The sequence below is a fragment of the Pundamilia nyererei genome, unplaced genomic scaffold (genome assembly GCF_000239375.1).
Source record: "Pundamilia nyererei isolate P.nyererei 1_Seehausen unplaced genomic scaffold, PunNye1.0 scaffold00106, whole genome shotgun sequence".
NCBI classification, from domain to species: domain Eukaryota; kingdom Metazoa; phylum Chordata; class Actinopteri; order Cichliformes; family Cichlidae; genus Pundamilia; species Pundamilia nyererei.
Window position 1 is genome coordinate 357,515 of NW_005187507.1, and position 24,936 is coordinate 382,450.

At 38.1% G+C, this 24,936-nt stretch overlaps 1 protein-coding gene across 3 annotated transcripts in view; it reads left to right on the forward strand.

The window, feature by feature from the left end:
• LOC102215470 (arf-GAP with coiled-coil, ANK repeat and PH domain-containing protein 3-like) overlaps nucleotides 1-24,936 on the forward strand; it is a 69,370-nt gene that overhangs the window by 34,321 nt on the left and 10,113 nt on the right. For all 3 annotated transcript variants that reach the window (XM_005740942.1, XM_005740944.1, XM_005740943.1), the window contains exons 4-16: nucleotides 451-504; nucleotides 11,775-11,833; nucleotides 12,088-12,271; nucleotides 13,345-13,389; nucleotides 13,479-13,574; nucleotides 13,853-13,927; nucleotides 15,997-16,008; nucleotides 20,285-20,397; nucleotides 21,672-21,723; nucleotides 22,014-22,114; nucleotides 22,802-22,913; nucleotides 23,279-23,487; nucleotides 24,630-24,699. In XM_005740942.1, the coding sequence (XP_005740999.1) occupies nucleotides 451-504; nucleotides 11,775-11,833; nucleotides 12,088-12,271; nucleotides 13,345-13,389; nucleotides 13,479-13,574; nucleotides 13,853-13,927; nucleotides 15,997-16,008; nucleotides 20,285-20,397; nucleotides 21,672-21,723; nucleotides 22,014-22,114; nucleotides 22,802-22,913; nucleotides 23,279-23,487; nucleotides 24,630-24,699 (1,182 nt within the window). The remainder of the gene's footprint in view (nucleotides 1-450; nucleotides 505-11,774; nucleotides 11,834-12,087; nucleotides 12,272-13,344; nucleotides 13,390-13,478; nucleotides 13,575-13,852; nucleotides 13,928-15,996; nucleotides 16,009-20,284; nucleotides 20,398-21,671; nucleotides 21,724-22,013; nucleotides 22,115-22,801; nucleotides 22,914-23,278; nucleotides 23,488-24,629; nucleotides 24,700-24,936) is intronic.

The window sequence follows — 24,936 nt, forward strand, 5'->3', positions numbered from 1 at the left end:
TCAGGCCTGGAAACTTACTTCTTGGCTCGACTCACGACTCCGGCGTCTTGGACTGTTTTCATTGCTACTGACATTAAGTACTATTAAAAGCCTTTTTGGCTTCAACTGTATGACTAATTGTGAGTTTCTTATTAAAGCCTTGTTCATATTTGTAGTTTCCATTGTAAACGAATAAAAATAAATGGCATGAATCAGTCCTGCAATTATAGCTCTTTTTCCTGTACATGGTACAGCTCAGTGACATTAACCAGCTTTGACTTACTTTTAGCTTTGTGGATCTTTTTATTTTCTTCCATGCAGAATTCATATAAATTATGGTTGTAGTTTCTGACAGATTTTATTTGCTTCTTTTATTCACAAAAATGAAACTATTGTGGCGTGAGACTATTATGAGAATTTTTCTGGATGTATTGTGCAGTTAAAGACTGGTTTTTTTTATTTTCTGTGCAGGAGTGCTTGGAAAAATGTGGGGAAAGCCTGCAAGAGATCATAAACTACCACATGGTAAGCCAGCCATGCACTCTATATACATTATACTGAGACAGAGTGGTATCATTCGAATTTTAACTGGCATTTAAGGCTACATTAGGGCCTTTTATTCCTTTTATTTTAACACTGATGGTCACTGAAACCATCTGTGGCTGCATTAATGTCAGTATATAGAGCTCACACTGAAAGGCAGACACTGACAGTGTCTCCTTAGGTTGTTTTTATATGGAAATACTCACCAACGGGGCACCTTTTAATAAAGGTTGTGTTAATGGTTAGTGAATAATTAAATTATCCTTTACAGCTCATTTAAAGGCCATTTATAAAAACAAAATTACGGTTGCCAGGTTATTAAAATCTCCCATTGGCAGGTACTTTTCATTTCCTTTTAGTAAGCCTAATAAAGAAATCCTCCTGGGTTTCTCACTCACAAGTAAGCAATCAAATTTGTAGTTTAATTCAAGGTTTTAATGATCAAATAATGTTCAATGGTTTTAAATAGACAGATTTTTGTCCAGTTTTTCTGCAGACCCTCAGAAATACCACAGTATTTCAGTTAAACCACATCTAAAGATTTTGACGGTGTGTAAACACCCAGTAATGCTTTTTAAAAAGATGTTGAACTTGGCCAGACATCTAAATAACGTAAAGATTTGGTAAAAAGTGGAAGGTGAAAAAAAAAAGTATTCTCAAGTCAGTGAAAAGGCACACGTAATGTCTAAATAACTCTTCCTCCTTAACTCCTGAGTTCCTCATGTTGCTCCGCTGTGTTTAACTGTTTTAGGCTTGTACAAATAAGTCATAATGTAATAAGAAATAAATAACTAAATTCTATTTATGTAGCACATCTAAACTTACAATGGAGACATTCACACTGCTTGCGTACAGCGGCGCAGTAACAAGCTGTCCTGCATTCAGACAGTACCAGAGGTCAACAGTTCTCGACGTGAAGTCTTCAGCTTTGATCTAAAAACAAAAAAGTCACAGTTGATACAAGTTGATATATGAACTACAACTGTGGGGATTAAAGACAAAAAGTAGCAATAAACAAAACCTGCCACTTCATACTGTATTATTTAATGCACAAGGAAGCAGTGGGAGCTTGCTAACACTGTCTCAAGTGGTAGTAGACTGATTGGAAACAACCAGGAAACTAACTTGGAAACTCCTATAGACAGTAGTATATAGTATTATAGTAGAGGCCCCAGAATAAATTTGTGTGGAACTCCATATGTCATAATGGCTGATGCAGAGAATGTTTGATTTCCAAAGAAGTCTTAATATTATTTATTCCACAATGCAAAAATTCTGAGTGGATACACTAGAAGAGACAATGCAGATGGGGTTAAAGGCTGATATTACAGGAATAAAACTGTATTAGGAATTGACAAGAAGGATATTTTCTATTAAATGGGACATATAAGCAGTGTTTGATATCCAAGGGAGACTTTTTGAGCATGGTTGCAAAATTCAGAGTTAAATATATTCATAATAAAAAAGAGAAGGGGAAGAGAGAAGAGAAAGAGAGGGAGAGGAGAAAGATGTGTCGTCGCAGATCAGCGACTCCCTCCTCTTCCTTCACTGCCGATCAGGAAGCAGAGAAGAAGGTCAGCATTACAAATGGAGGCTTAATGGACTGAGTCGGTTGAACAGCTGCTTGACAGAAGAAGCCTTGTATAGCCTATAAACCTGTATGTCAGTGTCTTACAGGCATGTGTGCATGTCTGTCACTATATCATTATTTTGTGTTCTGTTATAGGTATAGGTAGGGCTGTTCGATATAACGATATATATCGGATGACGATATAAAAACATCTATCGTTTCATTTTACGCTATCGTTTGTTTCGTGGTGTCGCAAAATAAACTGTTTACGGCAATATTTTTTCATCGTTTTGATGGTCCCTGTAGTGGCTATATTAATTTCTTAAAGTTCTCTCTTTCTCTTATATTTTATATAACCACACTACTGACAGACAAGCGCCTGTTTTTATGCGTTGTCGTTAGCAACAACCACGGTAAAACCATCGCGTGTCTGCTTGTTTATGTTCCACATAAACCTTTCACAATAAAGCTCAAGATCCTGTTGAGACTTTTCAAAATAACTGAATCATGTGAAAGAGCAGATTATTTACGGATGAGAAGTAAAAAAGAGCCGCCAGGTGCTAAAAAATAAACCTTAGACTCAAACGTTAGAACAGGCTTTTCCCCGCAGCACGCGTAATAAATACTCACAAAGAAAACTGCGGCTGTTACAACTTATGTCTGAAAATGTATAGTTTCATGCATCTGTTAAAACACTGGACTCCAGCTACATGACGCGCAGCTGGAAACACTTCCCGTAAGTCGAGCTGCCCGAGATTCACAGAATTTAAAGAAAATGTTACATTTTTGTGATTTATATCGTTATCTGGACGATAGAATTCTTATATCGGGATATGAGATTTTGGTCATATCGCACAGCCCTAGGTATAGGTACTCTAAAAAAACAACCTTAGAAGCTGTTATAAATTTAGAAAGTTTTGAAATATTTTTGCTTTTGTAGACAGAAACTAAGAATGAGATAGTGGTGAAACTGAAATGAACTGAAGTGCAAGGAAGAGGATCATCTCCATTTCCTGGTAGTTCCTGGCAGAAACAGTGCAGTCGGTGTCAGAGGCTGAGATTACAGAAACAAAACCTTAGCATTTCACAGCGAAGATAATTCTCCTGTTTATTAAAGGGGAACTATAAGGATTTTCCTTCTTGTCTTTTATAAATGAGGGTTTTTACAAGTTTAAACCAGGCCTTTGGATGGGTGACTTCGTGAATGCAGTTCTGGTCATTTCCCTTTGGTTGAAAGCCAACATTTTTCATATGCCAGAAAAACGTTGCATTTTAGAGATGCCCACAGTTTCAAATAATACAGTCAGGATATGTTCAGGTAACGCCTGTGAGTCAGTGATCAACAGCTTTCTTCTGTGGTCATCTGAGAGTCCCAACCTTTATCTCCATCCACCAGCAGTTAAAATCTTCTTTTGGCAGGAGGCAGTATAACAAAAAGAAGGAAAATTTTAAATTGTAAATCATGCAAAGCTCCTCTAGTAGAGTCCGAGAATATGAAGGTGGAATTGTTAATTGTGCTTAAAGTCCACTTTAAGCTCAATTAACTCTCTTTTAACAACCTCAATCCTCACAGCGGCCGTTAACCTCCTGCTGCTGTGCTTGATTCTCATGACCTTCTCAACAAATACAAACACTGGAGTGTAAGCTCAGCCACACTTTTCACACCTGTGGGAAACGAAAAAAGTACACATAAGGAGGCAAAAGGAGAATCAAGATGAGCTTTGTCGGCCATCTAAAAGAAAGGGGCTCATTTCTAAATTTAATTTACGCAAGAATACGTTTTGTAATCTGTAATCTTTCTAATGAGATACTTGAATATGAGTTTGTAGAATTGGTGGGAAAGCAACAACAGTTTAGGTAAAGAAAGCGCTCTAGTTTCCAGTTATAGTTCAAGCAGTATTGATGAATTACCACCAAAGAGGCTCTGGGGCCGTGCTGATAAAGCGATTATTGTGCCACAGTCTGTTTTTTAATAAATCTCCCGTTTTGCCTTTCAGCACATCCTGTTCTTTTGCTTCTCCATAAAAGTCCAAATTCACTCCCCACCAGACTGTGGCAGATTTAATTAACTTCATATTTATTTATTTCATTTGCTCATTTGAAGTATAATTAAAGTTCAGGAAAATCCCCTAACATTAAGATTAAGTTTTTTGTTTGTTTGGTTGTTAAGTATAATGAATAGACTACTTTTAGTCTACTTTTAATAATTGTGTTAAATAATCGTGAGCAGCTAGTAGTTATAGTTTGCTTATAAAAACCCAGATATAATGCATCATTTCAGCACTGTTTGATCTCAATACACTAATTGATGTTGGTTTTTAAAAATCCTGCAGAAACCCTGTGATAGAAGGGAATCCTCTGAGATATGAGAATGATGTGTAGGAACCTTTATTTTTAATTTATTTAGTATTTTTGTGTTTTATTCAGAAACGACACTGTGTGTGATTTTTACTGCGTGGCGCTCATGTAGTCAAGGGACTCCAGCAGAGCGTCAATGAATAAGAAATGATGACCGTTATATCTGGCATGGTACAAATGTGGCCACGGAGTGCCAGCCGCCCTTGTCACAGGCATACTCGGATGCCTTTAAAATCCAGAAAGGAAATACAAAACGGCGTCTGAGCACATACACGGGACAAGTTTAAAAGAGTCTTGGCCCTGCTTCCTTCCATTTCCTGATAGCTTGGCTTTATTGCCAGTCCAGTACCACACAACAGAACAAACAGGCTCTGTTTGTGTGAATGTCACCAGCAGGCCAAGTATAGCTCCAATCCTGAGAGTCTTTTTCCCCTCAAAGTTTTCACAACAGATTTTTCTTTCTCACAGGCGGCAGCATCAACAGAATTGGGCCATAAAGCTCCATTTGAATACTCGATAAATTATTGACACGTGTTTGACTCTCTGAACATACATTAGACATGAGGGGGAGGGCTGACACAGGGAGAATATGATGTGAGTGAATCTTTGTGCACTGGAAAGAGGTCATAATGCAAAAACGGATGGGATTTGCGGTCCGGAGAAAATATGTTTAGGGTTTCGTGCAAAAAAAAAAAAAAAAAAAAAAAATCAACCAGCTTGCTATAATACAATTTGAATTAGCCTATTTTTTATCAACCGGTGTTTCTAGATACACCACTACATGGAAATCAAGTTAAATAGCAGTAAGGCTCATTGTAGTCATTTGTTTTAAGATTCCTTAGAGATTTCTGCCTCTAATTTCTGTGAGTAGTTTTAATTTCCTTTTTGGCCGTTGCAGACCAGATTATTCTAGATAAGGCTGCAGAACTAGATCTATGCTTCAATTTCTTAAGATCAGTTTTTACAGCTGTTTATTTATCAGCCATGCTATGCAGCAACAGTCTTCTTGAACAAATATACTTTCTTTGTTTTTTCAGTGATGTGTTTCATCCATCCCATGGATCCATCTCATGCTTTTAAAGGCACACAAACATAAAAAATTGAAACAGTCTTAATGTCTTCACCTGTTAAAGAAAGAAAATGGTGTCACCAGCATATTTAAAGTGGATTAATTAACAAGGGATATATAATTTAAAGGCTACTTCACGTAGCGTAGTTACTGGACGATGTTGGCACGAGTTAAAATCAGTCACTAAGAGGGTGCTGCATCAAAAACCTCTTTGTGTTTGCTTTGGTTGCTAGCAGATGCTGTGGTCACCTTGCAGTTTTTTCCAATGAAAATCGCCGATTTCTCTGCAGAACTTCCACACTTACTCCCTGAGCTGTAGTGAAAGTTAAAGGTTGAGACACAAGCCACAAGCTAAAAACTCATCTTTTTAAACTTGCTTTTGGTTGATTTTTATTTTTAGGTTTTAGCTTCTGTGAAGCACTTTGTGATTTTTATCTTGAAAGGTGCTATATAAATAAAGTTTTACTTACTTTACTTACTTACAAGCCAGAAATGGATAACATTCACCTTCAAAATAAAAGCTGTGCCAACCAGCACATTTTAAATTTATACATGACCAGTTTGTGGAAAGTGTTTGTGGACAAGTCTGCATCTTCCATGTAAACCTTTGACAACCATAGTAACCTCTTAGTGACAAAAGTAATTAGATAAAGGGGTCACTGACTGGTCTCTAGACCTGTTTCACTGCTGCCTTAGTTTAGCTGTTTTTCCTTGTTTCCAGAGTTTTAAATAAGGGAACCAGCTGCTGTTTGTAGCTTTAAATTATGTGAAAAAACTCTAAACAGTATAAAAAATGGGTGTAGCGTGTTGATCTGGAAAGTGCCATAAATGTGCATCCTCTTTAAAGGTCAGCAGGGGGCGATGTATGTGATTGCAAAAAAACTTACTTTTGTAAAGAAGATTCTGAATTTTATACTTCAGAATTTGAAATGAATTAAATCCAAAACATTAAAACACAACAAAAAGAAAAAGTGAAGTTCAAAGACACTGATGTGGATTAATATAATTTTTAGAGTAATTTACTGGGTAATATTCACTTGCCAAATATCTAATACATGCTGTCAGACATGCATCACAAAATGCTTTTCCGTTGTCTTTAGATAATAACTCATAAAACCTGTTTGATTGCTCCCTGACCATCCCTTTTTTTTCTTTTTTTTTTACAAATGACCCTTCCCAAATGTTTTTTTTTCACAAGCAACAGTGTCCTTTTGTTCAGTCCAAATTTTCATTGTCAGAATGTCTTGATGCTTACTCAATCCTCCAGGTAAGTAAATGCCAAAAGGTTGATTCTGTTCATCTGGACGTAGTCCCACTGAAAACGATACGTCCAGATGAACAGAATCAACCTTTTGGAGTTTTATTATCAGAGTTTGAGATTCTTTCCAAAACAAAAGGATTAGTTTGGCACAAGTCACTAGACCCACCATCAGTGCTCTCTTTATAAATGCATTCAAGGAGATAGATCATTGGTGCCCTGGACAAATCACACTTCAACCATTGGCATATACAATCCAAATAATTTCCAAAAAGGAAAAACATTCCCATAGTGCATACAAATAAGTGCTTCTTTTTGTCCTGCATTTCCAGCCTAAAACATCTTTAATTAAATCCATTTTTATGTAATCTGGTTATATAGAAGTATGTGGGACAACAGCCTTTGGCTCCCAGCTCGGAGTTTATGGGCTCAAATGCTGCATTTTGGTTTTGTAATTTCTGCTGACCGTAAGAAAGGAGGATTAACTGTAGTATTCTCAGTCACAAGTCGTTACCCAACGCACTTGCAGTTTCACAGTCAAATCCAAACCTAGAGACACGAAGCATGCATGGTTTCCTGGATAACGTCTAAAAACAACAGTGTGTTTTTACCCACTCCGATTTGACAAAGGTGTTCTTGTGCACGGAGTGGGCTTGAGATAATTGCTTGACTGACTAAATCACATCATTCTGTCTGAACATGCTGGTGGAATCAGCGAAGGGATTTAAAAAAGTGATAGTCAGTACAGTAGTCTTTTGTAATGGTGTCTTCAACCATTTCATTCCTTAGCTCTGATGTCAGCATGCTGAAGGTGTGCCAGATACTCTTGGACTTACTTATGTTTGACATTAACTCTACAGTTTGTGCTTATCTGTCAAATATGGAAATGAAATGTCTGTTGCTCTTAACATTTAACTGCTAAGAAGATTTCAAGTCAAAACAAAGTGGCACTCTGTCATAATTAACATGGCTGGTCTGTCAGGTGGGATGCCATTAAGCAACGATAGATAGACAATAGAATCATACAGTTTTTGTTGTTACAATAAAAAATACAGTAAAAACAAACATTGTTAAAAGTTCCACAGATCTATACTGAAGGCTTTATCCTGTGAGTGAGTAAAAATGTCATATATAACAGTCATCCATCCATCTATTCATTCTCTTATGCTAATCCAATTCAGGGCCGTGTGCGGGCTGGGGCCTATCTCAGCTGCCATAGGGCAAGAGGTGGATACACCCAGGACAGGGCACCAGCCTGTTTCAGGGCTAACAGTAATAGAATAATATAACAGTAATAAAATAAGATTTGAAAAAATTAACAAAATTGAATATATGACTAAGATTATGAAAAAAGAGAATTCAGTATTCTGTTGAACACTAAACTTATGAGAAATGTAGGATAAAAATACTTTTTAAAAGTTCTAATTCTGTCTTTTGTATCCCAGCTTTGTTAATACAGTTATGATGGCAATTAGATGTTGTACAGTTAGTATATTAACTACATGCTAATGTATAGCAGGCCAATATTTGATGTTTAAAAGATAAAGCATCCGTATACTTGTATTACAAAGCTACACTTTCCAAGTATTTTCTTAGTCTAGATCGAAAAAATGTAAATGAAATAAAACATAATATTTATGCAAATTGAACTAGTTTGCAAGCCAGTGTCTGTTACCTACCACCAGCTGTTAGCTGGTTTGTCACAGTAATTAGCAAATGAAGTCAGTGTGTATTTGGATATGACTTGGTAAATGCATTTTTACATACAAAATATGGATGTACAGTATATTCAGCAGTGAAGGTTTTTTATATTACAGATGCCAAAGGGAGCATTGCTTCATGTAGACTAATAAAACACATTAGTCTTGCTATCCTACATTAATCCATAGTTTTTCCCCCCTGTAAATGATTGTGTTTCTCCACAAAATATGATGTATTCTCAAAGCTTTTTTTCCACAGTGCTTCTGATCTTTAGTAGCTTTTTCTGCCCCTCCAAATTACCTAATGCTTACTATAGTTTAAGGCCACAAACAGTGTTTCTGTGGAGCCATGTGAGACAATCAAAACAGAAATATCTTATCTCTGACTACATAAAAACCAAAAATGGGAACATGGAAAAAACACATTTTCTATATTTATTAGTCTGAAGCTCCACACTGTGACTTTAGGTTCAAACTAAAGTTCAAGCGATGGAAAACTGGGTCCATTTTTTAAGTGTGACAGGTAGGAATCAACCTCTGAAGTCCAGTCTGACAATTTCCATCATTTTTCATAAATCATAACCAGTCCCCAGAGCCCCATTACTAGTTTAGCTGATTACAATACAATATGCCCAATTTGCATTATGCAGTGACAACCTGATGCATGTTGGTCCGGTGAAACAAGGGTGTCAGCTTGCCACAAAAATAGCTCCGGAATGCAACAGGCTGCACTTCCCCCCAAGCCAGGAAGTTTCACAGCAGTTCTCCTGCCGCACACAAACATCACAGAGGTGTGCTGGGTGAGCCCACAACTTTTAAAGACTGCGGTTTGCTTTAAACCGCAGTCCACCTCAGTTCTGTCTGCTCGACGCTTAAACTAATCCAACCCTGGAGAGTTTATGACCGCCATACACCACTGCACTGCTGATTTTCGTGTTTTAGGCATCACGTGTTTGAGAAAGCTCCTGATGGCCCAAGCTTCCAGCTACCACTTTCACTTTTCTGAGAGCTTGTTAAAATACATTCAGGGAAACAGGCAGACCACATATGCACTATCAGACCTGTTTACTGCCAAACAGGGTGCCATTTTAAACATTTTACTTTCCAAGAAGCAGGAAAGGTTACTCAGCTAGCCTCACTAGCATTACAGCAAAGTGCCAAACGAGTGGGCTGCCACCATCAAAACAAACACGTTTCTTTGAGGCATCAAGAGAATCCATTTAAAAATACCACTTCCATTTGACCCACAGTTAAGTTTGTAGAATCTTTCTGACATTTTTTTTTTTAAATTTTTTAGATTAAACTTGTTAATTTACAACAAAATGGGCAAATTTGTGACAAAAAACAGCAAATTCATGAGATAACTCGTGTTTTTTTAACAAAATAAAAAGAAAAAATTAAGAAGGAAAAAAATGTTGCAAGAAAAAAATGGCAAATTTTGGCTGTGGCAATTGTACAATTATCAATGAAAATCCTGCAAAATTTTTAAAACAGAAAATGTAATTTAAGAGAAAAAGCTGGAACTATGGGACCATTTTTGGTGTATTGGCCACAGATAAAAAAAAACAACAACAAAAAACTGTGTTTTTGCACAACCACCAACACAATGTCTTCTTTTTTTTCCATCATTGACCCTAATAGCCTGTCATATACCCTCTATACACAGCTTACAGCAACAACAATAGCAGAGTGTCTTTCCCATCATCCGCGCCTATAATCCCTGAGTTAAAACACTCATAAGCCTATTTATACAGCCTGGCAAACTCAAATCTTCTAATCCACACCAAAACGCATGTATCCAATTATTCTAGCGGGATGAGGGTGAAACCCTTTAAGCAGTCTAACTGCTCGGTTGTGGTAAGGACACGTGGGCCTTGGCAGTTTGACTGGTTTGTACCCTGTGCTGAATGCAGACTGCAGTGTTGTGTTGTACCAGAATCCTCCTCTCCTCCCTCTTGCTTACTTCCTCACTCCCTCCCTCTCTGCCCGAGTGACCTATTTAGCAGCAGCAGCTCTTGCACACTGACTGTACTCTCTGAGCATGAAAGGGAAGAGGAGGGATCTCGAATGTAAAACGCCAAACTGAAGGCAGCATGTTATTGTGTTGGAGCAGGGGTGTTTGAGTCACAGCATCATTGCCTCTCCACTCATTCAAACAGGCATTAATGTCTGATTTCCATAATTTACGAGCATCTTTTGAAAACAGCTGGGCTTTGTCGCCCTCTGCTGGTTACTTTGAAAGTCATATCACAATAGGAACATTGATGCTTTCTTCCAAAAGACTTGGAATAAGAAATGCTACATTACATTTCATCCTGAATTTGAACTAAGTTCATACATCACGCAATACAATAAATATACATTTGCTGCACTAATTTGATTGGGCATCAAAGTATGGTATTTTCAATATGTACTTATTTATTTACAGTTATTCTAATATTAGTCTGCTGACTGGTTTGTCGAACGCTTTTTACTTTGTGGACCACATACACACAATAGCATTCACATTTTATAAATGATGCATTTACAAAAATGATGATGAGCAATGAGATGTTTTCCACACTAAGCCAGCCCGATGAAAGAAATGTTAGAGTAGGAAATAAAAAGCAATAATGATAAAATGTAAATCACTAAAAGTACTTCTCTTGTTTAATTGAATAGTCTGTTTTAAGAGTTTATCTATTATATACATTGCTCTCATAAACTTATCCTTATTTGATTTGTTTTATAAATTTTGGCAGTTTTTTTCTGATATATTAAATTTCTTTGACTGTAATTCGCCAAAGAATTTCCTGTAAAATTGAAATACTGTTTTCTTGTAAATTTGCAAATATTTCATTAGTAAATTTTGACCTTTTTTTTTCTCTAAAAATTTTTTTCTCTTGTAAATTTCCTCCTGTTTTCTTCTCGCAAATTAGCCAGGATTTTTTTCTGTAATATTTCCAGAGTTGTTCCCTTGTATAATTGTCAATATTTTTGCTTTTTATTAGTTTATATATATGTATATTAATTACATTGGGGTAGTATGGCTGGTCATGGGTGATATCATTGTTGTAAAATTGAATATGAGATAACTGCGAAAAAGCCAGAATGTATACCCTCCCTTTGGCAGGCTGGTTCTGGTCCTCTTGTCTAAAGTGTCTGGTTAAATTTACTGGTCACAGCTTCCATGACCAAAATGAAATCCCGTGATAATAACTTTATGGTGACATAAGCCAAAGAATAAATAATAATGAACTAGCAATGTCTAAAAGTATTAATAATTTCATCTAATGTCTTATTTGTGACCTGTTTCAGATCCTGTTTGATCAAGCCCAGCGGTCTGTAAAGCAACAGCTGCACAATTTTGTGAAAGAGTAAGTAAACCTACAATTTGCTGAAGTATCCCTGTAGATATTTAGATGTATAAAATATTCAATACAGGTGGGAAAAGGATTACTCCACAACCTTTAAAAGGCCTACATGTCCTTGTTACCCCCAAAAACCTTTCTTAAGTGTTTAAATATAGAACAGGCTACAACATTTTGCAGCCCAGACATGTTTTTTCAGACGTAACGTTAACCTGCAACGCTAATGTCTCACTTGTATTTTGTTCTATTTTGTTTGTCAGGGACGTTCGAAAATTCAAGGAGACAAAAAAGCACTTTGACAGGGTGCGTGAGGACATGGAAATAGCACAGGTGAAGAACGCTCAGGCACCCAGGAACAAGCCTCACGAGGTCGAAGAAGCCACTAGCGCGCTGAGCATCACCCGCAAGTGCTACCGACACCTCGCTCTGGACTACGTGCTACAGGTCAGAAAAACACTGTAAAAAGAAAAAAGACAACATATAAGATGTACTAAATACTCTCACTGGACTAAGATCTAAGAATGTACCGAGTAACAAATCATGAAAACTACACCCAGGCACCGATTTTGAGCATCATTTTCAGTTTCAGTTACCCAAAAAGAGTAAAGTTTTAAGAAGCAGTGTAATCCCTTCAGACTCATTTGCACCCCCACGAGACAGCCTCTTGTTGCCATTACAATTAGAAAGTGACCATGATGTAGCCTGTCAGCCTGCAGCGACGTCTGCCAGAGCCCTTCTGCTTGAGTGGCGCATGCTTTGCTCTGGTCGCATGTAGCATGGGCTTATTTTGCCCACACGTTTACCAGGACTGCCCGCGGGAACAAAAGGAGACTGATTCAGAGCGATCGCCGTGATGGCCGTGCCCTCTTTCCTTTCTTCAGTTTGTCTGCCGGCAGCTTTCTCTCACAGCTCTCAGACATCTTAATCTATTGAGTTTTAACTTTAAGTGTCTCGAGGTGGAAAAGGTTAAAGCTGCAGGGAGATGTGCTCTACATGGACGTGACCTCTTAAACGTAGCACAAAATATCACTTAGGTTTGCATCAGTTGGGACACAGAATGCAAAGGCTTTGCATTCTGTGTCCCAACTGATGCATAAGGGCTGTTTGTTACTGCAGTGAGAAGGAAACAAACCCATCATGGGGCCAGCTGATGTTTATTTTTGTTGGTCATGTTATAGATAGATAATAATGTCCACCAGAGGGCGTTAACTTAATAGTTTGTGTCAAATAATATTTAGTGTTAAGGGCTTCAACTAAAAGATAATGTTAACCCTGAGTGACTTAAAGGAGAGTGGTGTTATTTTTGACCATATTATACTTAGACTAAAACAAAAAATGATTAAAAGCAGTATATCTTCTGGGTTTTATTAATTTATATAAATTAGAATTTACATATGAAATCAGACATATTTGCAAATTCATGGTAAGAAATATTTTTATAATTCAAAATGTCAGTGGGTGGGGTGAATGACCACTCCCTTGTTAATTATAAACTTCATTTTTGTTTTTTTCTGCAGATCAATGTACTTCAGGCAAAGAAGAAATTTGAGATCCTAGATGCTGTAAGCCGATATTTTATTCTTTTAATATAGTCAAAAAAAGCATGAAGGATCTGTGCACTTCTTAAAGTTAATTTTCATTTCCTACACAGATGCTGTCATTTATGAACGCCCAGTACTCGCTGTTCCAGCAGGGCTACAACCTGCTGGATGAGATCGACCCCTACATGAAGAAGTTGGCTGCAGAGGTGAGAGGTGTGATTGTCCTCACCACCGCTCATTTCCTCAGGCACCCTGGTTTGATTGGTCCTCATTTTAACTATTGATACCAGCCTGTTACATAATTTCAATTTCCACTTAGTGACTCTCTCGGTTACCCGAAAAGGCTCAGTTATAGTCAGCTAATCGGAATCATCCCAGCTCTGACTGTATTTACAGGATTTACAGTATATTTTAGTTATTTAACAGCAGAATGAATACTGAAACAACAGATTTTTTTCTTCTTTTGTGTGAATTGACTTTTAAGTTGGATCAGCTGGTGATTGATTCAGCCATGGAGAAGAGGGAAATGGAGCACAAACATGCAACGATTCAGCAGAGGGTGAGTTCCTCTTTTTTTCCCCTCGATTGATTAAATAGAACGTGTACATAGTTAATAAACTAAGTTTGATTTTAAAAGAAAGTATGTCACAGGTCAAAGGTCTTGGATTGGAGTTTTCATTTAAAATTGTTTCTTCTGCTTTGTAATGTTGCCATCTGTGCTCATCACTGAGCCAACATAACAACACCATTTCTCTGGGGACGTTGTATCGTGTAATATCTCTCTTCAAAAAAAAAATGTTATGCTAGTTTATTTCTTCCCAGTTTATTACAGAAATTTGCACGTTTTTTCCCCCCTGGTAATTTTGTCTGTTTTCACACATAAATTAACCCTTTTTTTGTTATATAATTTCCTATTTCTTTCTTTTATATTTGCAAAATAGCCTTTTCTCACAAATTTGTTAGGTTTTTTTTCATATACATTGGCCATTTTTTTCATCCTGTCTCTGTAAATTAACCTTTGTTCTAGCAATTGTATCACTCGTTCTTTTGTAAATTTACAGCTTTTCCTTATTAATTTTTCCCAGAGATTAGATTTCTTTTGACCCCTTTTCCCTGTTTTCCTTTTTGTCATGCCATATATGAAAAAACTATAACAAAATCTCAAATTTGCAGAATAATATAAAGATGAATGAAATTCAGATTAAAAACCCCCCCACAAAAACATATAACAGAAGGAGTAAAATAAAATAGTTTGAAGGAGATAAATAAGAAAATATGTAATGGAATATTGTGAAATAAAATTAAATGCAATAAAAGTAAAATATGAACTAATTTAAATAGATAAAAGCTGATTATGATACAATAAATTGAAATAAAATATTTCAAATTTACTCAGGGAAAAATATACACAATTAAATTGACTTTCCAGTCACATTGATACTATATCACACCTCTGAGATCCAGTCTGCCACTTGGACCAGTTGATCTGTTGTGGCTGGAAAAGGATTAGACTTGTGCAGCTGAGAAATGTTTGATTAATCCCCCTAACAAACTCCAGGCATTGATTAAAGCATTAAAGCAGGTAGATTTAAGTGTTTTAACAGATATTAATCCTGCTCTTGTCTGCTGTGAATGGTAACTGTCAGCACTTTTATAAGCTGATTTATAAGCAGTCATGTAAAGTGCTGACTGTATGGGTTATATTTTGATGCCATAAAAAGACTCTAAAAAAAACTTGACTCTACCAACACTGTATCCTCTGGGTGTCTTCTGGCTGTAAATGGGTGAGATCTGTCACACAGAGGGTGCTGAGCCACACTGCCTGTGATTGTTTTGATCACAGGCAGATTGCCACGGTGGTCTGTAGTTCGTATAGAAGATATGGACTTGTCTGCAAACACTTGCAGCTGAGCAGTCATGAAAAAGTGCAATAGAAACCAGAAGTAAAGAATAATAAACTAGCTAGCTATAGTGAACAAAAACTGCTATTAGTACTAGTGATCTCAAAAATTTGCAATTTTTTCTGTTGATTGTGTCTGCTGTGACACTCAATTTTCCAACTTTTGGAGTAAATAGAGTATAACTTACCTTGTTTATTTTTTTAAATTGTCAGTATTATTGGCTTTCTAATAAATTTCCCAAAAACAAAATCGACAAGGTTAGGCATGGCAGGCATGTTTAATAATTTACAAAGACTTATTTTCAGCATGGGTCTGGATCGTCTGGACCCCAGGATCAGTGACCATCTGTCAGTCAGCTCTGGTCAGCCTCCAGGCATTGTGGTCTGGGCTGAGGATAGACCCACAGGGAAGGGATGGGTAGCATGTGGGGCCAGTTATTGATCTGTTAGACACTAAGCTTCATCAAACATTGATCACCAAGGGGCCTGTAGTGGTAAATAAACTAGCTGAAACCGCACTGAATGAAAACATTTTGTTATTTCAATAGGTGTGTTTTGTTTCTCATTCCTAAAGTGATGGAAATCCAGTAATGAGGATAATCAGAGGCGCGCTGAAACTGAAAGATTAGCCTATTATCCTTATTTTAACCAGTCTGCTGTTGGTGGTGCTAATGCTCTCCTCTCTTTTCTTCTTCTTGCATGTTTCCAATGCCACCATCTCCTCCCAGACCCTCATGCAGGTGAGTATGCCTTCATCTGTCTTCCCATGTGAATTCTGTTTTTCTACTTCAAGCACCTCTTTATTTTAGTGTCAGAGGAGGCGGTTGCAGCTTAGCCCACAGTGTTAGCAGGGAACATTGGCAAACTCCTTTGAAGTTTTCTGCAGCTGTAGTTGGACTCCTGAAGCCTTGAGGGCAAGCTGAAGTGCATCCTGAATCATTTATACGAAACAATTAGAAACACTGAAGTTAGCTTGAAAGGCCTATGTAGAACCTGTCTCTTACATGGGCCTCTGCAGAGAGATCATGGTGGTGTACTAAAATAGACACCGGTCTAACATTTTACCACAGAATGTGCTTTTCAAGTTTAATATAAATCAGTCAGCTTCTCTATTTTTTTTTACTGATTCCCTGGGTTATTTCATTTATATACATTATAATAATTAATGTCTAGTTTCCCTGAAGCTCATTTGATGATTTGATTTGAGGGTAGGATGTTCAGCCTCTTTTACTGTCAGCTGCTTTTAGATCAGTATTGGCCTACTTTGTCATTTGGTCTCTTTTCTTCTTCATCACACTGAGCATGTGCAATAAGCTTTGTGTAAAGTTACACAGGGCAAAGGGGCAACTGGGGGATAGAAAGGGAGTTAAAAATACTCCAACTGAGAACTGTCACTATTGCTGTGTGGGTACACATTGCACAGTGCAGATAGCTAAATGCCAGAGCCATTCATTTTTAACCACAGGTTTAATGGAGAAGTCCTGTCCAAGCTCTGCCTACTATCCTAGATTTAGGTAACCAGCAGAGTTCTGCCTGCTGCCCCTTATGCATCACCAAGTTTATTTTAATTATGAGGTGTTCCACATGGTTGTTTGTGATTTAGTAATGATGAAATATTTTCCTCTGTAAGTTGGTTACGTCACTCCAGTTAAATGATATTTTCCTTGAGAGCTTGTTAAATAAAAAAACAGAATTGTTTCTTAACTTATTGGCTTATTAAAATTCCAAGCAAAAAATGCAATAATGGCTATTCTTTTTTGTCCCGTTTAACATTTTCTGAAGTAATAGGTGCCCCAGATCTGCTCTGTGTAAATACTTTTCTCCTTTCTCAGATTAGATGATGTCCAAACACTCAGACCTCATTAGACAAATTTCCAGGTATTTGGGGAGAAGCTTTATTTCCACAGGCAAGTTTTCTTATAGCCCAGTCAGGGATTTAGGTGGCTGCTAATCCATCAACATCTGCTATTGAGGATGTTGTTAAAGCTCATTGTTCAATTAAAGCATTAACCTTAATGTGTGACCAGTGCCGTTCTTTGTTGTTGTCTTGTTGTGGTTGTTTCCTTCATGTTGGCATAACAGATCAGTTCCAGGAGACTGTTTAGTATCAGTTTAGTATTTTAAAGGATGTTCAGGAAACTTGTAGAAAAAACCAAGCAGGTTGGTTGAGGATTAGTGGGAAGTGGCTAAGCAGATGTCTTACAGGTATGACAGCAGTCAGACTGTAGTATTAATGAGAACAGAAGGATGCTGCAGATGAGTGATGACTGTGTAATCACTACAGCCAACTGGGCTCACCATTTGGTGTATTAGGTTTGCACACCAACCTGTGTACAGCAGCAGCAGGTGGATGAAGTATCAGGACACCGTGTCTTCATCATCCAGTGTTCCCATCTGTTTTTTCTTTTTCCTGCCTGCTGTTCCACATCAGTTTACATATTTGCTCGTAATACTTTGAGGCCGGCTGCTTGTTTAATAATTCACTGATGGGTTTTTTTGGTCTGTGTGACGTTGCTTCATTAAAAATAGATGATCTTTGTTGAGGATTTGAAAGCTTGCAGAGTGCAGAGCTTGTTCAGTGTTTCCTCCAGCGTGCGGCGATGTGCAGGTAAGCTGTGTCGACTTGATTTCTCACCGGCTTATCAGTTACATTTCAGGGATTTAAGTGGGCAGAGCTGCTGTCAGTGTGGCCGGTAAATCAAGCCTTTAGTTGTAGGATTTGTTTGGGGTCTTGGCTGGCTGCCTGTTGGATTCTCAGTGGGTCCTCTTCAGTAAGGGAGGTGTGTTTAGGGAGTTGAAACTTGCTTTTTTGGAGGGTCAAGAGCAGCTACAGGACAGCATAGCAAAGTCCGCAATTCCTCCACACCTCCCTGCCAGGGATACATTGACAGCTGTATGGTAATTAGCCATAATCTGGAGGCTCACAGGGTGGCAGGCAGGTGGCTGTAGTGGAAGGCACACATGTCAGTGTTGGAATTACTCATCGGACTGCAGCAGCACAAAGCGTGAGAGCTGCAGCACGGAGACAGACATGCTTTTACTCTGAGGAATCCACTTTTCAGGAGCCGTTTTACAAGTTTTTTTTGTGCATTTTAATGTTATCGGAGCATTCGAAGCGTTTGAGAATGAAGATCTTTTGCCGGTTCGACCGTAGTTTGGTGGGTGGTTTTGCATACTATTCATCTTTATTCTTGTTTTCTATTACTTTAAAGGAAGCAGTGCTGGTAAATGCTTTGTGCTATAACATCCTGTCGCTTTCTCCCTTTATCTCTAACTTACTTATTCTCTAACATAGCTGTCTCTTGGCACAGTCTCCGATTAAACTCTCAGTCATAATGCTCAGTAACACATGCGTACATGCGTATTAATGTTAAGAGCAATGGACACAGGAAAATGCAGTCATGCAGAAAAAGCTCAAATTCATGCAAACTTTGAACTGTGGATTTGCGTGGGAATTTTGCATCATCCATTTGTAGCAGGTTTGTTTTGTCATCTCATTTTGGTTTCTGGCATGTGTTGTTGATTGGAAGCCTAATCAAAGGTATGTTTGCTATGTTTCATTGCTGTTTTTGTTGAATAAAGTTACTGTAAGTCTACCTGACTATATTTCATTAAACTTGGAGAAGTGGTGGAGGATGTGGAAAGAAATAACATGAAGAGTTTTTCATATTAAAGAGTTGCTGATGTGATAGTTTCCTCAGGTGCTAGCCGAGATTTGTGTTGACTGGTTGCAGCAGACTGTGACTCCGTGATATCAATGCCTGTAGTGTTCTCTGTCTGTGCATGGGCTGGGCTAAAAGGGGGGTTCTGGGGTGTCACTGTCCATTCTGAATTGTCATGTAATTGTAACTATCATTGAAAATTACATCGAAAGAAAGGATGTCTAACTTCCCTTTTTCTTGTGGAAAACTGTTATCCTGTAAATATAATATAACTAAGTATGTTAGATAATACTAAAAGTAGTAAAAGTTTTTACTTTAATTGCAAACGGAAAGCAACAGATTTGAGTTTGAAAGATTTTGAAGGACTCCTTCTTATGTACAGTCCTTTTTGAAAGTTTTGGGAGTTGGACAGATTTTATGTCTACTGTTTGTTGAAGCTTAGGCAGGAGGTGCGTACAAAATGATTATAAATGACTCATTTTTAAGTTTTCAAGTGCATTTGTTTGTTTTTTTGTTTCCTATGAGCCTCCATGAGTTGTTGGTTACTCCGCTCAAAGTCCCTGTCTCTGCTCTGGAATTCATTCATGTGTATATATTCAAAACGGGGACGTGTGTAATGCAGCAAGTTGTTCTATTATTTAAACAAGCAGCAAGAAGCTAATGGTGTGCATATCCCCCGTTGTTATGAAACAGCAGAGTAGTTTGAAGGGTCGCGTCAGCAGAAACGCTCATGTGTTCTCTACATTTGAACAAGAAACAGCCTAAAACCCGCTCTGCTGGGACGCTTAGGTCTGCTATTTTCTCCGGGCTGCATGCATGCAAAGCTGAAATTTAATACTGGATAAGTTAATATTCTGTCCTGCTGCATATGAAATTACTTTTAAGAATGTAGGTTACCAAAACACTGAAGTTTAAATGATTTCTTCCTGCAACCCTTCAGGGCCTCGACTTGGCCTTCACCCCTGCATACCTGCTTGCTTTTGTTTTCCATTGGCCAGCAGTAAAGGCAGTCATGAAAGAGGCTGAAGGCGAATTTCACATGAATCACTGTGTTTATGTAATAATCTGCATCACAGTCACATCTGTTCCCAATGTGCCACAGAGTTAGTAGGCATGCAGCTTCACATGTGACCATTTCTACATCACACGAGTTATGATGATTCAGATGGTTTATATACAGTATGTATGCTGGTATTTGAGGAATACCTCAGATGCAGCCTCTTCACTACAGAAAAAATTTTGGTTTTCCTCATTTGGCCATTAACAGGTTAAAACGACACCCTGCCAGCAGTAAATAGGCCTTTGGCTTCCATCTGTGACAGACAGGATTTATTTTGCCCTTCTTCTCCTTCAGGACTTTTCCTATGACGAATCGAAGGTGGAGTTTAACGTGGATGCTCCTAATGGTGTGGTGATGGAGGGCTACCTGTTCAAGAGGGCCAGCAATGCGTTTAAGACCTGGAACAGGTAACTACAAAAATCCACACAAACATTTATGCTACGTAAGCCTTAACTCCTTTTCAAAGAGATCTGACAAAGCAGTTTTACTTTCATTATACAATATGTCACGCAATAAAGAAAAGTTTGGTTACCAGGGTAACCCCGGTACTCTGAAAACCGAGTGAAGTTTTAAAGGGAATATTTTAAGTCACAAAAATGACAAACTTATCGAAAGTACTAGTAATAATTTGGTGAAATGACGAGTAAAGAAAATAGTTAGGAAAATATCTTAAAAACGAGTAGTTATGGACGAAACAATAAACACAACCAAACAAATGGCATTAATAAGCAGGCTCAATATATTGCTCAATAGAATACTTCATAATAGGCAGGAACTACATGAAGGAAAAAGGTTAAGTAGAAATAAAGAAAATTCCTATTTACTAAGAGGACTAGAATTTATTAGTAGTTAATTTTAATTACATAATTTAGAAAATATAATGAATTGTCTTTATAAGGTAAAATCTCAGATTCAATTAAAGAGGATAAAATCTTGAATTTCCAGTCAGAAAGAGCCTTGAAGATACATTTTTATCATCTTCCTTTAACATAGATGGGCCATTAAAGAGTCATTAAGAGTTTCTTAATGCAAAACCTGAAGCAGAAGGAACAAAAAATTATTCTAGACTAGATGCATAGTCATAGTTAATACATTTGTAAATAAATACATGGTAAATGTTTTATGTTATCCTTTATTAATGTAGGGAAATGTGTTCTCTGCATTTAACCGAGTCCTCAGTGGGGACCAGTTCTAGCTCATGCTATGCATAATGCATTAATCACGCAAACTGTGACGTCAATACATCACCAGGACCTGCTGGAGGCTTGCTTGACTCTTTCTCCTAAGCAAAGGATAGATTAGGAGAGACAGAAGCTATTAAAGGTGAATTCATGGTGTTATTAAGATTTTATTAATATAGAGGGATGAATATGTTAGAGCAGCCAACCAAACTTTGATGGAGCCAGCCGAAGCTCAAAGGTTTGTTCTCTGGGATCAGAGCTTTTAACCATATGTCAAGGTCCTGTATCTCTTAAGGCTTAGAGAATCTCTTTATAAAACAGGAGATTTGTTTGGCTCCGTGATTTTAGTCAGTTATTCCAAACATAATCCAAAAAACAGAGGAGGTGACCTACTTTAGAAACTTTATAATACTACTAATAAAGAGTAAAATACCTTAAAAAGGTTGTGATGATGTGATGCATCCCATTTCAAATGTTTTTATTTCTCTCCCTCTGTCTAGACGGTGGTTCTCCATACAAAACAGTCAGCTGGTCTATCAGAAGAAGCTCAAGGTAAGTCCACTTTAGTCCATGTCAGCTTTCTTTAGGGATGATGTGGCTTGTGAAAATTTAGTAGTGCTGTTTATGGTGATCTACATTGAATTATGCATGTTAAGCAGGTCAGAGATTAATAAACATAAAATAAAAACTGCTCTGTCTGTTTTAGCCTGAATGCTTAACCTCTCGGGTCTCAGTGTACCCTCAGGGGGAGCCAACAGCTGGTCAGGAAAAATGTATATTCTAGAAGGAAAATGGCTGTTTTCTGTGTTGATGATAGCAGGAATATGTTTTTGTGTTTGCAGGATTCTCTGACGGTGGTAGTGGAGGACCTCCGGCTATGCTCTGTTAAACCATGCGAGGACATCGAGAGGAGGTTCTGCTTTGAAGTCGTCTCCCCCTCCAAGTAAATAAGCACGATGCCATGATAATGATAAACTGGTGACCATACTGGGATCAATGGCTCAGATCACTGTGGTCTGACTATGGTGATCCTGTAACTTTTCCTCTAGAGACGCCACAAAGTCAAAGTGTGTCTGTGTCATGTTTATTTGTCTAGTAATAATCACAGACTGTAGCAAAGTGACCCATTGATTTCTGCGTTTTGCATTTTCAAGCCACAACATAGTAATTTAGCTGCCACCATGTTGTTTTTTTAGAGCCAGAAGTCATCATATTGGGATTAGAATTTTCCCATCAGAAATTGTTCCTTGGTAATAATCTTAGCCAAAATTAGCACGCATCTATGTGAGACTTTTATAGCTGAAAGAGAAAATGATTGCACAACAATCAATCCTATCCATCCAGTTTAGGGTCATCAAGGGTCTAGATCCTACCTCAGTCATAAATACAGGAATTCAGGCCATATCTCAAATTTTAAAGTTACTTATCACAAAGTTTCAATTTACTAAGTATCTCTAAATTTAAACTCACATAAAAAAATAAATTAAATATTGACTGCTTTGTTCAAATCACTGCTGTGCAGGTACAGCATCAGCTTTACTTTATTCTTTCTTAATCTGTGCTTTAGGTAATCATAAATATTACAACAATCCTTTTTCTGATTCATGAATATAATGTGGGCGTCTTTCAGGAGCTGTATGCTTCAGGCTGAGTCTGAGAAGTTAAGACATTCGTGGATTCAGGCTGTTCAAGCTAGCATCGCTTCAGCCTACAGAGAGAGCCCAGACACGTACTACATAGAGGTGAGTCAAAATTAATGGGAAAAAATGCTTGTTTATGAGATGTTTTTCCATGTTTTAATTCAAATATGGTACTTTTTATTCCACTATAATCTATTTATCTAACACCCACAGTTGCTCTATGATCAGTTAATAAATTATGCTGCAATGCCCTAGACTAAAATACCTGTTATAAAAGAATAGTCCAGTCGTAGCAGATGTTCCTATTAGGATATTTAAACTTAACGTTCTATCTCATTTGTTTAATCTGTAAAGTTTAATTCACATCGACACAACTCCACATACTTCCTCTCAATTTATAACAAATAATACTTTGTTTCACTAAAATTGAATGAAATTCCATCCTAACTGATAGCATTTGTTTGTAGCATCTGGACAGAACAGCCTCTCCATCCACAAGCAGCATCGATTCAGCCAGTGAGCCACGGGAGCGCAGCGCCCGGGGCGAGACCATCCTGCAGCGGATCCAGTGTCTGCCGGGGAACGAGCAGTGCTGCGACTGCGGTCAGGCCGACCCTCGCTGGGCCTCAATCAACCTCGGCATCCTGCTGTGCATCGAGTGCTCCGGCATCCACAGGTAGAAAAAACGCCTGCATTATTCTCAGAAAAGTTTGGACAGGGCCATGTTTACTATACTATACCATCTCCTCTTCTTTTAACTACAGTCTATAAACACGTGGGAACTGAGTCCTCTGGAAGAGGAACCTTGACTCATTCTTGTCTGATAGTATTCCAGCAGCTCCACAGTCCTGGGTTGTTTTTGTCATATTTTCCGTAGGTTGTCACTTTTAGCTTAGCATTGGAGTCTGCCAGTGTCACGTTAAAGGGAAGGTCATCATAGTCATATTGACTTCCCAACAGAAGAAGAGTGTGAAAACAGCCTCTCAATGTCAAACTGCACAATTAAGCACGATAAGCATCTTTAGGGTGGACTTAAAGAATCTGAGCGCTTCCTCTAAACCTGCCTCGTGCTGTGTGGCGGCTGCTGGCTCTGAGGACAGGAAGAGGTGCCAGCAGCCTGCTAAAGTTGGGAGAGCACGTTCTGCCACACACGCTGCTGACAGATTAAAGTGCAGGACACTGCTTATTGGATCAGTCGTGCCTTGAGTGAGAGTTTTCACAGAGTGATAAGTCATTGAATAGCTGAATTCAGTGCTGGATATGATGTAATGCTGCTGAATGGAGGCACCATGTTTGCAGAAAGACACTTCCTTTGCACTTTTGTTTCATTCCATCACACTGTGGCGTCATTGAGGGTCGTTTTCAGGCGTCTGATCCCTTAGGAGTTTTGTTTATTTTGCAGCCACAATTTTCACTGCTTATGTAATCTCAAATCCCGTCCCTGAATGCGTGTGTGCGTGTGTGCCCACCAGTTGAATATTCATGCTCCTCCTTTGGACTGTTCTTCTCACAGAGAGATCAGACGTGGCCTCTTGTAGCTCAGTGCAGTTTTTTTCTAACGTGCAACAGTTGCCTAGATACCAGACAGTGATTTGCATGACATTAGGAGCCCGGGATTCAAATCAGGTCACCACACAACGCCATGGTGCATCTTTTCATATTAGAAGAATATAAACTGCTTTTTGTTTTGTCGAGCTGGACGCCATCTGCTGCTTTACAGTCCTAACAAAGTGAAATTCTTCCCCTTTAAGCACTAAACAGTTTGACTACAGAACATCAACAGCACATCTCTGGACTCTGAATATGTTTCTCTTGCAGGAGTCTTGGAGTTCACTGCTCAAAGGTGCGCTCACTCACGCTGGACTCGTGGGAACCAGAATTATTAAAGGTACAATTAGTCTCAGCTAAACAGCCATGGGGCAGTTTTTAACACATCACTAGAATAACCTGAAGATGAAAAATGGATATCACTGGCTTATAGCACTTGTTAAAACCTACTGTGACAAAAGGCTTCCCAGTTTGGATGAAATCCCACATTAAAACACGAGTGTACCTGTTCAAACAGACAAACAGACCGTCGTGCATGCACACCTCCATAAACATTAAAAATATAAGATATGATAGT